At 37.3% G+C, this 15,256-nt stretch overlaps 2 protein-coding genes across 2 annotated transcripts; both read left to right on the top strand.

The window, feature by feature from the left end:
- The first annotated feature begins 3,504 nt into the window (after window positions 1-3,504).
- Window positions 3,505-4,580, top strand: LOC128059961 (olfactory receptor 5T2). Its single transcript, XM_052652198.1, has one exon. The coding sequence runs from the start codon at window positions 3,624-3,626 to the stop codon at window positions 4,578-4,580; it is 957 nt and encodes a 318-aa protein (XP_052508158.1). The 5' UTR covers window positions 3,505-3,623.
- Window positions 4,581-14,308: 9,728 nt separating this feature from the next.
- LOC128060305 (olfactory receptor 8J2-like) lies at window positions 14,309-15,256 on the top strand. Its single transcript, XM_052652687.1, has one exon. The coding sequence runs from the start codon at window positions 14,309-14,311 to the stop codon at window positions 15,254-15,256; it is 948 nt and encodes a 315-aa protein (XP_052508647.1).

Here is a 15,256-nt window from a genome sequence, read left to right on the forward strand (position 1 = left end):
TTCCCCCATCTGTTTGCAATGAAGTGATGGGACCAGATGCCATGACCTTTGTTTTCTGAATGTTGAGCTTTAAGCCAACTTTTTCACTCTCCTCTTTCACTTTCATCAAGAGGCTCTTTAGTTCCTCTTAACTTCCTGCCATAAGGGTGGTGTTATCTGCATATCTGAGGTTATTGATATTTCTCCCTGAAATCTTGATTCCAGCTTGTGATTCTTCCAGTCCAGCGTTTCTCATGATGTACTCTGCATATAAGTTAAATAAGCAGGGTGACAATATACAGCCTTGACATACTGCTTTTCCTATTTGGAACCAGTCTGTTGTTCCATGTCCAGTTCTAACTGTTGCTTCCTGACCTGCATACAGGTTTCTCAAGAGGCAGGTTAGGTGGTCTGGTATTCCCATCTCTTTCAGAATTTTCCACAGTTTATTGTGATCCACACAGTCAAAGGCTTCAACAACCTCAGTCAGCAGAAATAGATGTTTTTCTGGAACTCTCTTGCTTTTTCGATGATCCAGTGGATGTTGGCAATTTGATCTCTGGTTCCTCTGCCTTTTCTAAAACCAGCTTGAACATCTGGAAGTTCAGGCTAGTAAAAAGGAATGTTGGTTTTAAAATCTGAATGTAAATAAACAGAAGAAGAAGGAATAAAGATAATACTGACAGGTAGCCCAACTTTGAAGATAGGATCCATCAATTAAATGCAACTCTACATTGACCTATATACAGATTTAATACAACTACAAGTAAAATTAAACAAGTCTTTTGTAAAAATAGATCTTCTGACTCTACAATTTACATGAAAAAACAAAGAAGTCTGAGAAAGAATAAAGTAGAAATAGTGAGATGTCAGTCAGTAAAAAACCTAGAAAAGTGAAACAAACATTTTCTTTTTATTCATGTATAAGTTATATGCTATTATATTGATTAGGTTGATCCTTAATTAGTAATTAGTAGTTAGAAAAAGTATATTATTATATATACTATTAATATAATATACACTTTTTCCAACTACTCCTCCCTCTATGTTTAAATGAGCTGGACATTTTGAGTATCATAAGGAAATATATATATTTATAATATAATATGTATTGTATTATAATATAACCATATAATATTTAATTATATATATATATATATTACTCACTCAGTCATATCCAACTCTTTGTGACTCTATGGACTGCAGTCCCCTAGGTCCATGGGACTTTCTAGGCAACAATACTGGAGTAGGTTTTCATTTTCTCCTCTGGGAATCTCTCAACCTTGATTTCAAACTCAAATCTCCTGCATCCCCTGCATTGCAGATTATTTACCACTGAGCCATTGGTGAAGCCTGTTTATGTTGAATTGGTGAAGTTAACATTTTAAAATCATGCTCAAATGATGTCTCATATGTTTTTATAATCTCAAAATACTGTCATTTTCTAACTATTTTAACTTTCAGTAGAGGTCTCAAAGTGTCAGACATGACTGAGCAACTAAACTGAAGCCTAATTCATTATAGCTTCTACCTAGCGTTTCTTGAGTCCCATAGCTAGATAAATCTTACCTTCCAAACTGGTGTCTACACGTTTGACATTGTCCATCCATATTATTGCAATGACAGTATTTTCTCACTTATTAAGGCTGAGTAATATTTAATTGTATACATATGCACCAGATTTTTAAAATACATTTTTCTTAAAGATATTTAAGTGGTTCTCATATCTTGGCTGTTGGGAGTGATACTGCAAAGAACATGGGAGTGCAATATCTCACCAAGATTCTAATATCAATCAAGGATAGTCGCTGTTGGAAAAGCTGGATATTCACATGCAAAAGAATGAAAATCAACCCTCATTAAACCATGAACAAAAGTCAACTTAGGCTTAAACGTAGTACATGAAACTATAATACTCTCAGAAGAAATATAAGTGAAAATCCTCATGACACTAAGTCTAGTGATAATTTCATAGATATGACACCATAAAGACAGGCAACAACAGCATAATCAGATAAAGGTGCATACATCACACTAAAATTATATACAGCAAAGGAAAGAACCCACAGAGTAAGAAGGCTTCCTACAGAGTAGGAAAAAATGTTTGCAGATCACCTGAACAGACTTTTCCCCAAAGAAGACATACAAATGGACAACAGGTTAGCTGAAAAAATACTTAATACCACTAGTTATTACGGAAATACAAATATAAAGCATTGTTATAAATCTGAGGCTGAATGACTTTACTTATTCAACAAATATTAGTGGGTCATGAATTATTCCAGGACCATTTAATTGAATGAGTCACCATGTTGCTATTTTGAACTAGATCATAATTGGAGTATATTCCCCTTGGGGACTCTCCTGTGGTTTCATCAACAGTTGAGTAGGTAGATATAAGCAGCTTGAGTTAATTGTATTCAAAGGACATCAAAACGTGCTTTGGCTGAGGTAAGAGAGAACTTCAGGACATTTGCTGAATATTTTAGGAGTTTGGACCTAACAAGATCAGATATGCTGTGTAATCCTTTTATTAATAGTTGTTTCCTATCACATAGGTGAATAAATACAGCAAAGAAAATACAAAGGATTAAGTTGATGTTTACATTTGTTTATTACTGTCATAATTTAGTTACAATTTTTATAGGTGACTTTAATTGTGACTTGGATTGTCTAGTTGATAATTCACTGGAACCACAGTAAACAATGTCTAAACAAGTATAATAATTTAAAAAATTGATTTTGTTTTCAGAAAAATTCACCTTTTCACCACAAGTTTTTAGACCATTGAAAATCAGAGACTTTAGATATCTGAAAATAATAAATATGACTGATTATTTAGTAAGAGAAAAGACAATATAATGCTAACTATCTCAGAAATACATTTAAATGAGCTATAAGTTGCAATATAATTGTTTAATTTAATAGTGGCCCATCATCTTGAAAACCTTGATTATTTCCTTTGGATACACCTAATAAGGGCTAATAGAGTTAGAAAGAATTTAGGAATAGCACATAAAATGTTCCAGTCTGAGAGGTTGCTACTCTGCAAGACCAACCTAATTTAGCATTATCTATTTAACAATATTTTGAAGATTCAGCTATATTAATGTATTTTATAGTACAGTATTTGCTCCACCTTGTAAAATCAATATTAATGTTTCATTCTATGCATAAGCAAATTATAAGAAAACATTTTAAACAGTTACTAAATGTAACTAGATTGCTGATATTCTATTCAAGTTATCTGCACACTGATACAGTAGGTCATGTTATTGTATGTAAGAAGGAAATTGATTTTAGCCAATGATTTGGTGTTTTAAGCTAATTTAATATGGAAGCAACTAATAGAATGCAGTAGTAAATTAACTGGTTTATCCAACGGGTTTAGATGGCGTGAATTCAGCCCATGAGTGAATGAATACACGTATTTTCCCACTTGAGTCTTCAGTGAATGGCTTGAACGCTTGACACACTGTCCTGTCACCATGTTCTGATCTACACCTGGGAAATTATACTCTGGCAAAAAGTAAATATGAGGACACAAATCACATTCCATTGAGTCACAATGTTATTCATTCTTTTGGTAGGAAGTGAATTGCAATTCTTTGAAAATATTTGAGTTTGTTCCATGAGGTATCAAGATGAAGAATGTCACCGAAGTAACATCCTTTTTACTGAAAGGCTTCACAGACAATCTTGAACTGCAAATCATCTTTTTCTTCTTGTTTCTAGCAATTTACCTCTTCACGCTGATTGGAAATTTGGGCCTGGTTGTATTAGTCATTGGGGATTGCCGGCTCCACAACCCCATGTACTATTTTCTGAGTGTGCTTTCATCTGTGGATGCCTGCTATTCCTCAGTAATTACCCCCAAAATGTTAGTAGATTTTATGTCAAAGAACAAAGCCATTTCCTTCCTTGAATGTGCAACACAGATGTTCCTTGCTGTTACTTTTGGAACGACAGAATGTTTTCTTCTGGCTGCAATGGCCTATGATCGCTATGTGGCCATCTACGACCCCCTCCTGTATTCAGTCATCATGGCTCCCAGAGTCTACCTGCCACTCATCATTGCTTCCTATGTGGGTGGCATCTTGCATGCTACTGTACACACAGTGGCCACTTTCAGCCTCTCCTTCTGTGCCTCAAGTGAAATCAGACACGTCTTCTGTGACATCCCTCCCCTCCTCGCTATTTCTTGCTCTGACACTCACATGAACCAGCTTCTGCTCTTCTACTTTGCGGGCTCTATTGAGATGGTCACTGTCCTGATTGTCCTCATCTCCTATGGCTTCATCCTGCTGGCCATTCTGAGGATGCCATCTGCTGTAGGGAGAAGGAAAGTGTTTTCCACATGTGGTTCTCACTTAACTGGAGTGTCCATTTTTCATGGTACTGTTCTCTTCATGTATGTGAGACCAAGTTCCAGCTATGCCACAGATCATGATATGATTGTGTCTGTATTTTATAGCATTGTAATTCCCATGCTGAATCCCATCATCTATAGTTTAAGGAACAAAGACGTAAAAGAGTCAATGAAAAAAGTGTTTGGGAAAATTTGGCTTATCAATAAAGTGTATTTTCACAGTAAATATTAAAAAATTGAGAGTGAGGTTCTGTATATAATATCAAGAAGACATGATAAAAATGCTTTGTTTTGATTTATTAATATATTTCTCTTCTTCCTGGATATTTTAATATAAAGATCATACTTAAATTTCAATCTATGTTATTTTATATGCAGAAAAAATTGTATCATCCATCTATACCTTAATATTTTCTTACTGATAGATGCATCCACACACATTATCATACACACACGTACACACACATATAAATGCTTGTATGTAAAAGGCATCTTGATTGATACAACACAAACACACACAGGCATATGTGTATGTAACTTTTCTTTAGCATATTATGTATTCCTTTCTTTTTTCATCTTGATATAAACTTGAATGTATAGTCCCCAATATTCACAACTGTAATTAACATTATATCTGACTAGCTTGATTAAATACCAACTAATCGATACCAAACCCACAGTTCATATGATCCCATACCATGGAGTCATTGGTATCTGAATTCATTTCAAAGCATTCTGCTCTATCCTTAGATTTATTCATTGGCAGCTATCTAATCCCAGTCTGTGGTTTGGGGAACATAGATAACATGTTCAAATTCCTGGTGTTAACTACCGTGCTGATTGATAAGGATGCATTTCTTCCATTTTTGTTATTTCATTCAGAGCTTGAGTGCTAAACAAATCTTTAATTTCTCACAGAAAATAAAGTCCTGGCATTGACATCTATCACGATCACACATTAAAAAAGAAAACACAGTTCAGAGAGTAGTGTATAGCTGGCCTGTGTATTCGGTTCTTTCCACAGCTGAGCCCCAATCCCCCTTTATGGATTTCATTACAGGTCTGGAACTGACTCAGATTTTAGCTCTCTGTTCCTTGGACCCTTTCAACTCTGATATGCCCCTGCAGAAACCCCCACTCCTCATGCTCAGGCCCAAGAACCTCATTACAGAAGGGTCTCTCCTACATGCATGTTTAAGCCTTGCTTCCAATAGGCCTCATTTTCATTGCGAGAACATGTGTCCTTCAGAGATAAGTTTAAGATGTAGTATTCTCCTGTCCTGCTTTCACTCATTTGTATTTATTAACTTTTAATTACAAGTTTTCAAAAACTCATTTTCTTCTTAAAGGAGCATCCTTATTTTTAAATCCAAGACAATCTTCTGAGATTTAGAGTCCAATCTAATGATACTTTTCTGAATTGGGATTAAGTTTAAATTATAATTCAACAGCTCTTGTGCAGAACCCTCTCACCTATCTTACCTGTATGTGAAAGTGCTTGTAGTTCAGTCGTGTTCATCTCTTTGCAACCTTGTGGACTATAACCCACCAGGATCCTCTGTCCATGGAATTCTCTAGGCAAGAATACTGAAATGAGTTGCCATTTCCTACTTCAGGGGGTCTTCATGACCCAGGGATCGAACCTGGGTCTCCTGCATTGCAGGCAGGTTCTTCCTCACTGCTTGAGCCATCAGGGAAGCCCTTATTGTATTTATTCCTATGCATATCTCTGCTCTAATTTTTCCTGTTCGGGATACTTTTCTCGCTGCTCTTCATACAGTTTCTTCTACTAAATATCAAAACTAAGCCATGTTCACTGATATTAGTTATAGTTGCAAATCCATACTATGCAAGTGTGTTGTTGAATAGTGTGTGTGTATGCGTGTGTGTGTGTATCATTCAGCATTGAAGAGATTCTTAAACATAATTCAATATCACAAGAATAAATTTTATGCTTTAAAGAAAAATAAACACAAATATAGGAAAAAAAAAAAAACTAGCCATAAACAAGAGAAAATAGATACAGTTATGCTTCGGTTAAATTTATAAATAATAAACTACATACAGAAGTATGTACATAGTATGTACATGCAGAAGAAGTACCTAGAATTATAGTTTCTCAGATGGTGCTGTGGTAAAGAATTAGTCTGCCAATGCAGGAGACGCTAGAGATGTGGGTTCAATCCCTGGGTCAAGAGAATTCCCTAGAGAAGGAAATGGCAACACACTCCAGTATTCTTGCCTGGGAAAGACCATGGACAGAGAAGTCTGGTGGGCTACGAGCAATGGGGCCCATCAAGCTCCTCTGTTCACGGGGTTGCAACAGAGTCAGAAGTGATTGAGATTTTAGCAAGATCAACTAAAGTGATTTAGTGACTTGGGAACAACAACTGAAGACTTGAAGTTAATTATCTCCATGAAAATCCTATTGCTATAATAGTTACATTCTGAACTACAGAGGGTTAGGATTTCAATGTAGGTATATTGGTATATATTCTATGTATATTTACACAGACACAGTCCCGTGGGCATGAAATCTTTACCTTAAAATATGTAGTATCAACTTTCTTCACATATAATCCAAAATGGCTATGTTACTGTAGTTGCAGTTACTAGTAATTTGATAATTATATATCAGACTAGCTTAAGCACACACAATCTAATCAATAGGAAAGTTCAGTTCAGTTCAGTAGCTCAGTCGTGTCTGACTCTTTGCAACCCCATGAATCACAGCACGCCAGGCCTCTCTGTCCATCACCATCTTCCGGAGTTCACTCAGACTCATGTCCATCAAGTCAGTGATGCCATCCAGCCATCTCATCCTCTGTCGTGTCGTCCCCTTCTCCTCCTGCCCCCAATCCCTCCCAGCATCAGAGTCTTTTCCAATGAGTCAACTCTTTGCATGAGGTAGCCAAAGTACTGGAGTTTCAGCTTTAGCATCATTCCTTCCAAAGAAGTCCCAAGGCTGATCTCCTTCAGAATGGACTGGTTGGATCTCCTTGCAGTCCAATGGACTCTCAAGAGTCTTCTCCAACACCACAGTCCAAAAGCATCAATTCTTCGGCGCTCAGCTTTCTTCACAGTCCAACTCTCACATCCATACATGACCACTGGAAAAACCATAGCCTTGACTAGATGGACATTAGTTGGCAAAGTAATGTCTCTGCTTTTCAATATGCTGTCTAGGTTGGTCATAACTTTTCTTCCAAGGAGTAAGCGCCTTTTAATTTCATGGCTGCAGTCACCATCTGCACTGACTTTGGAGCCCAAAATAATAAAGTCTGACACTGTTTCCACTGTTCCCCCATCTATTTCCCATGAAGTGATGGGACTGGATGCCATGACCTTTGTTTTCTGAATGTTGAGCTTTAAGCCAACTTTTTCACTCTCCTCTTTCACTTTCATCAAGAAGCTTTTTAGTTCCTCTTCACTTTCTGCCATAAGGGTGGTGTCATCTGCATATCTGAGGTGATTGATATTTCTCCCTGAAATCTTGATTCCAGCTTGTGTTTCTTCCAGTCCAGCACTTCTCATGATGTACTCTGCATAGAAGTTAAATAAGCAGGGTGACAATATACAGCCTTGATGTTCTCTTTTTCCTATTTGGAACAAGTCTGTTGTTCCATGTCCAGTTCTAACTGTTGCTTCCTGACCTGCACACAGATTTCTCAAGCGGTAGGTCAGGTGGTCTGGTATTCCCATCTCTCTCAGAATTTTCCACAGTTTATTGTGACCCACACAGTCAAAGGCTTCAACATAGTCAATAAAGCAGAAATAGATGTTTTTCTGGAACTCTCTTGCTTTTTCCATGATCCAGCAGATGTTGGCAATTTGATCTCTGGTTTTTCTGCCTTTGCTAAAACCAGCTTGAACGTCAGGAAGTTCACAGTTCACATATTGTTGAAGCCTGGCTTGGAGAATTTTGAACATTACTTTACTAGCATGTGAGATGAGTGCAATTGTGCCATAGTTTGAGCATTGTTTGGCATTGCCTTTCTTTGAGATTGGAATGAAAACTGACCTTTTCCAGTCCTGTGGCCACTGCTGAGTTTTCCAAATTTGCTGGCATATTGAGTGCAACATTTTCACAGCATCATCTTTCAGGTTTTGAAATAGCTCCACTGGAATTCCATCACATCCACTAGCTTTGTTCGTAGCGATACTTTCTAAGGCCCACTTGACTTCACATTCCAGGATATCTGGCTCTGGATGAGTGATCACACTATAGTGATTATCCGGGTCATGAAGCTCTTTTTTGTACAGTTCTTCTGTCTCTTCTTGCCACCTCGATGGAGAAGCTCTATACAGTCAGCAAAAATAAGACCGGGAGCTGACTGTGGCTCAGATCATGAACTCCTTATTGCCAAATTCAGGCTTAAATTGAAGAATGTAGGGAAAACTGCTAGACCATTCAGGTATGACCTAAATCAAATCCCTTATGATTATACAGTGGAAGTGAGAAATAGATTTAAGGGCCTAGATCTGATAGATAGAGTGCCTGATGAACTATGGAATGAGGTTCGTGACATTGTACAGGAAACAGGGATCAAGACCATCCCCATGGAAAAGAAATGCAAAAAAAGCAAAATGGCTGTTTGGGGAGGTCTTACAAATTGCTGTGAAAAGAAGAGAAGCAAAAAGCCAAAGAGAAAAGGAAAGATATAGGCATCTGAATGCAGAGTTCCAAAGAATAGCAAGAAGAGATAAGAAAGCCTTCTTCAGCGATCAATGCAAAGAAATAGAGGAAAACAACAGAATGGGAAAGACTAGAGATCTCTTCAAGAAAATTAGAGATACCAAGGGAATATTTCATGCAAAGATGGGCTCGATAAAGGACAGAAATGGTATGGACCTAACAGAAGCAGAAGATATTAAAAAGAGGTGGCAAGAATGCACATGTATATAACCAATCACAAAAATATATAAATATCTTAAATTCTCTCAAATCAATTTTGAAACCACATAACTAACAATTATACATATGTACATATTTAATACGTATATGGGGCTTCCCTGTTGACTCAGATGGTAAATCCTCTGCCTGCAGCGTGGGAGACCTGGGTTCAATCCCTGGGTCAGAAAGATCCCCTGCAGAAGGGAATGGCAGCCCACTCCAGTACCCTTGCCTGGAAAATCCCATGGATGGAGGAGCCTGGTAGGTTACAGTCCATAGGGTTGCAAAGAGTCAGACCCTACTGAGCAACTTCACTTTTCACATATGTATATAGTGCTTCCCTGCTGGCTCAGTGGTAAAGAATCCTCTTCAATGCAATGGGTTTGATCCCTGGATTAGGAAGATCCACTGGAGATGGCAATGGCAACCCACACCGGTATTACTGACTGGGAAATCCCATGGACAGAGGAGCCTGGTAGGCTATAGTCCATGGTATGGCAAAGAGTCAGACATATTGTATTAGTCAATAGTTATTTCCTCTAGATGAGGTGGATGGAATCGGATTGAGAGAGGCTGGACTGATGGAAATTTGGCTTACATGTAATTCTGTGTTACTTTAAAATAATAAACCTAGTAAGATAAAACTATGGTTTAACATGAGTGATTGAATCATAGTGTCCATAATGTCATTTTTCTGCTTATTTATATGTGTGTGCTTCTTATAAATAGTTTGAAAGTGAAATTTTGTAATTCTGTGATAGAAAATACCTCTTATACAATAAATAGCAGGCTACAATTGAGATCAAGTTGTCAAATAAAGCATCAATGAAAGTGAAAAGTTGCAAAAGAAGTAGTTAACTAAACAACAGCAATAACATGTATGAGAGCTACTCTAAGAATTTCAATTAAAAAGTTGATATTCACTGTCTTGACAACCATTCCCATTTGACTTTATGTTGAAATTGTCCGCTTTTTTTTAATATGCAGCAAATACAGCAGGGTTTATTGTTGACACAAAAATGGAGGTTTTGCAATTGGTTCTACTTCCAACATTCACATTAAGTTGAACATTGGGGTCAGAATTCTGTGTTTTCTCACCATTGGATTTTCTCCGTCCCAGGGCCAGAGGCAACACTCTCAGAAAGTGTCAGAAGATGTAGAGGTACATTTCAAACCAATCAAAAGATGAAATCACTGTAGGCGATAGTTATTGAATGTGCTTATCCAAGCATGCCCACAAGCAGTCTCCACATTTTCACTTTGGGGGGCAGTTTTGCACAGACTTGACTAATGCATATTCAGTTTGTCATTCTTTCCCTGGGGAATCTGGCCTGAGCCAGGGGATTCTGGTTCTCCTGTTCAGGAACTAGGCCATGAATGGAGATTTCATTGTGAAGGTCTTCAGGGACTTCAGAATCTTGTATAATTCAGTCACCGGTGGCTCAGTAGTAAGGAATTATCCTGCCAGGGAGGAGACACAGGAGATGCAGGTTCTATCCCTGGGTTGGGAAGATCTCCCAGCGGAAGGCATTACAACCCACTCCATTTTTCTTGCCTGGAAAATGCCCCCAACAGAGCAGCCTGGCAGGAACAGTCTCCAAAGAGGCAGAGAATGAGACATGACTGAAGCCACTGAGCACAGCACATAAACCAGTTAGTGCAACTCAGGCCAAGGCCTCAGGAGCGGGTCTCCCCAGCTCTCTCTGTTCAGGTAGGTAAACTTAAAAATCTTGTTTATTACAAATTCTGGAAGAGACAAGCAAGGATACTGAAAACTTATTCAATTCAAATCAGAACTAGAACTTGTCCAGTGGTTAAGATTCCACACTCTAATGTTGAAGGCATGGGTTCAATTTCCTAATCGGGGGAGTAATATCTATCCTGCATGCTTTTCAGAGCATGGCCAAGAGGGAAAAAAAAGATAAAAAGTAGTGAACTGCAATCAGAATTGAAGTTATATCCACTTTGTTCTCTTTTCAAGTCATTCACTTCTCTACCTGCTGATTGATTGCAAAGTGGAAGTGCTGGTGATATAGCATAAACCGTATTTTCTAGCATTCCCACCGATAGAGTGACCTTTTGCACAGAATAACAAAGTGTGACTAAGGAATTATATTTTACTTTAATTTATAAAGAAGTGTTTTCTGCAGAATTGATGGATGTTTTAGGGGACACACTACACCACACTGGAAACTCTATGTCTATACAAGATTCTATGTCTCCAAGTAAGATCTATTCTTACCTAATGCCAATAAAAACAAGTTTTTCTTCCCTTCCTGTTTTATGTGTTGCCCAGTGTGATAAACCTTCAGACAGAAAGAGTTTTGGAGTAAGCAGTCATTTTCTATTGCTGGTGGACACTGAGAGCTCATGTTGAGATGCAGCGTTTGTCCCTAACACAACCCATTTAGGATAAATTTCATAGTCAGAGACCAATGGAACATACTCTTGAAATCACATCAGCATCTATTTAAAAAATAACTTGCAATATTATTTTTCATTCACATTTTGAGATAAATGATTAACATTTGTATTTTTTAAAATTTTATTCACTGAGAATCTGTTGTTTTAGAAAATCTACAAAATAGTTCATTTTGGAAATAAATTTGAGAAAACTATTTTTCAAGAATTAAAATAGCTACCATCAGTAGCAAATTCTAAGTCAAACAAGATTGTAAATACATAGGTGAAAACTGGGGCTCTTCTATAAAAACTTTATTTCAATGACAAGTACTTACCTAATGAAAAAGCTTTGCATTCTTTATATTTTATGATAAGTGGTAACCAGTAATAGACCATGATGCATATCATGGTCTCCATTTTAAAAGCTAACCGCACAAATTGAGACTAGACAATATTTTCTGTTATTGACACTTTTTTTATTCTTGTTAAATTAAGAATGAGGTTATTGAATATATTATATCATAGTGAAACTTGCACCGACTTGCTTTATGTATAGCAAGTGAACATTTTGCTCTAAGTGTTTCCATTATGTTTGCCATCAAAAGCTTACTTATGCATTTATTTTAAATGCATTGTAGATGGCAAGAAATAAGGCATAGATGGTGCAACAATCAGATCAACTCATTAGACACATATGTGATGTATGGAGCAGAGTATCTTTACTTAATAGAAACTAAAAAGGCAGATGTAAGAGAGTCAGCTCGTACGAGCGCATATCTGGATTTGAATAACTGTAGAGATAGATACAATCTGTCACTGTGTTTTGAAAATACAAAATTATAATTCATTTAATATTTTCATCTCAACTATAAAATTTCCAGTAAGGGAAAATGAGTTACTGGGACTGAAATGAGAAACCACATTTTAAAAAGTTATTCAAGGGACTTTCCTGGTGGTTTCAGTGGTTAAAAATCTGCTTGTCAATACTGGGAACACGGGTTCAGTTCCTGGTCTGGGAAGATCCCTGATGCCGTGCTGCAGCTAAGCCCATGAACCACAACTACTTAGCCTGTGCTCTAGAGCCTGCAGGCTCCAATCACTGAGCCTCAAGCTGCAAGTGCTGAAGGCCGCATGGCAAGTTATGTGAGGTTCATTATTTCCACTTTGTGAGAACTAAGTTTACGTGTAAATTACCTCATTTAATTTATAAAGCACAAAGACACAATTACCTGGTAAAAATCACACAACTAATAATTGGTGGACTAACAAATAACCGAAAGACTAATAGACCAAACAAGCAATATAAAAAATTATAAAACCATGTTATTAACTGATATCCTATACAGACACTGAGTAACTTAATTTCACTAGGCCTAAATTGTCTCAACAGACCAAAAAAAAAAAAAAAAAAAACAAACACCCATCTTCCTGGACGCTTCTGCAAAATAATAAAATGATTATTTCAAAATACTTCACATACCTCTGGGCACAGAGTAAAGAAAGAAAGAAAGAAAGAAAACAGAGTGAAGTCACTCAGTTATGTCCAACTCTTTGTGACCCCATGGGCTATAGTCTGCCAGGCTTCTCCATCCGTGGGATTTCCCAGGCAAGGATACTAGAGTGGATTGCCATTTTCTTCTCCAGCAGGAATTGGACCTGGGTCTCCTGCAGTGCAGGCAGTCTTTTTACCATCTGAGACACCAGGGAAGTGTATACTACATACTAAGTAATGTTAAGCTTTCTACTCATTTATCTGTATAAATAAACAAATGGATCGAATTTTCACAAAATCAAAACTGCCCACAGTATGTTTTTTAAAAATCAAAATGGACTTTAAACCATTTAAGGGAAAAAGGGTATATGTTGGAAAGGAAAAAAAAAAAGGCTGTGAGAATAAAACAATAGGGAAGAGAGAGCAATTAGAAATCAGAATGATAAGACTGGACTGTTTTTTTTTATTTGGCAGAAGAAAGGAAATGAGATAAAGGAAAGAAGATTCAGAAGAATTTCTCCCTGATGCTAAGGAACAATATTAAAATATAAGACTGCCTGTGGGCAACTGAAGCAGAAGTGGTAATGATTATTAAAGATAAAACTGCATTACTGAAAGTGTTCCCCATAGAAAAATGGAAATTCCCAGAAATGATGGCAAAGCCTGGTCTGAGGTGATGACATGTAGGAGCTAATAAAAAATAACTGCATATTTCTCTAGCTCATCAACATCTTTTAGGTGCCTTTTGTTAATCACTGGAAATACCTACACAGAGGCAAGTGTATGTGTATTAAATATGTATTAATTAAATATTCATTAAATATATGTTAATATAATTAATAATATTAATATGAATACACGTAATGGCATAATACAATAATATGCATTTATTCAATATAAACCATATCCTTCAGTGAATAATACATTAATATTTTGGTCAAATAGTTATAAGATCCTGAAACGGGTCTCTGTAGAGTTAGTATACCTGAATTTTGTGAAATGATAGAGGGGAAAACAAGGAAGATCTGAGACTTTTAACTATTTTTGAACAGAAGAAAACTGACTTTAACTGAAACATTTAATAATCTGACATCTAACAGAAAAAACATGATTTTATCCTCTGTTATTCCCTTTCTATTTTCCCCATTAAAACAGGAAATCAGCAAAATAAATGGCTCCAGGGAATCACACTCATGTGACCGAATTCATTCTAATAGGTGTCTCAGACCATCCGGAATTCCAGATTCCCTTTTTTTGTGTGTTCCTGATGGTCTATGGACTGACCCTGGCAGGGAACCTGGGAATCGTCATCCTCACCAGCGTGGACTCTCAGCTTCAAACCCCCATGTACTTTTTCCTCAAGCACTTGGCTATCATAAATTTGGGCAATTCTTCTGTCATTGCCCCCAAAATGTTGGTTAACTTCTTGGTTGCAAAGAAAACCATATCTTATTATGGATGTGCAGTTCAACTAGGTGGATTCTTAGTTTTTATTGTGGCTGAGATTTTCGTGCTGGCTGCCATGGCCTATGACCGCTATGTGGCTATTTGCAGCCCCCTGCTCTACCGGGTGGTGGTTTCTCCAGGGATCTGCCTTCTCCTGATGGCCCTTATTTACACCTACAGTCTGACCACAGCACTGACGGTCTCCTCCTGTGTGTTTTCCATGTCATACTGCTCGTCCAATGTGATCAACCATTTTTACTGTGATAATGTCCCTTTGTTAGCATTGTCCTGTTCTGATACTTACATTCCAGAAACAGCAGTGTTTACCTTTTCAGGGACCAATTTGTTTTTCTCTATGATTGTTGTTCTAACATCCTATTTCAACATCATCCTTGCTATTTTGAGGATACGTTCTTCAGAAGGGCAACAAAAAGCCTTTTCCACCTGTGCGTCTCACATGATGGCTGTCACTGTGTTCTATGGGACACTACTCTTCATGTATTTGCAGCCAGGGACCAACCACTCATTAGATACTGATAAGATGGCCTCGGTCTTCTATACCCTGGTGATTCCAATGCTGAACCCCCTCATTTACAGCCTGAGGAACAAGGATGTGAAAGATGCATTGAAGAGATTCTTGGATAACCCGTGTCAGTCATTCCAATCAGTGTAA

This window comes from Budorcas taxicolor, chromosome 15, assembly GCF_023091745.1.
Source record: "Budorcas taxicolor isolate Tak-1 chromosome 15, Takin1.1, whole genome shotgun sequence".
Lineage (NCBI taxonomy): Eukaryota > Metazoa > Chordata > Mammalia > Artiodactyla > Bovidae > Budorcas > Budorcas taxicolor.

What these genes read in the sequence shown, in the direction of transcription:
- LOC128059961 (XM_052652198.1), top strand. Translation starts at nt 3,624, where the DNA reads ATGAAGAATGTCACCGAAGTAACATCCTTTTTACTGAAAGGCTTCACA.
- LOC128060305 (XM_052652687.1), top strand. Translation starts at nt 14,309, where the DNA reads ATGGCTCCAGGGAATCACACTCATGTGACCGAATTCATTCTAATAGGT.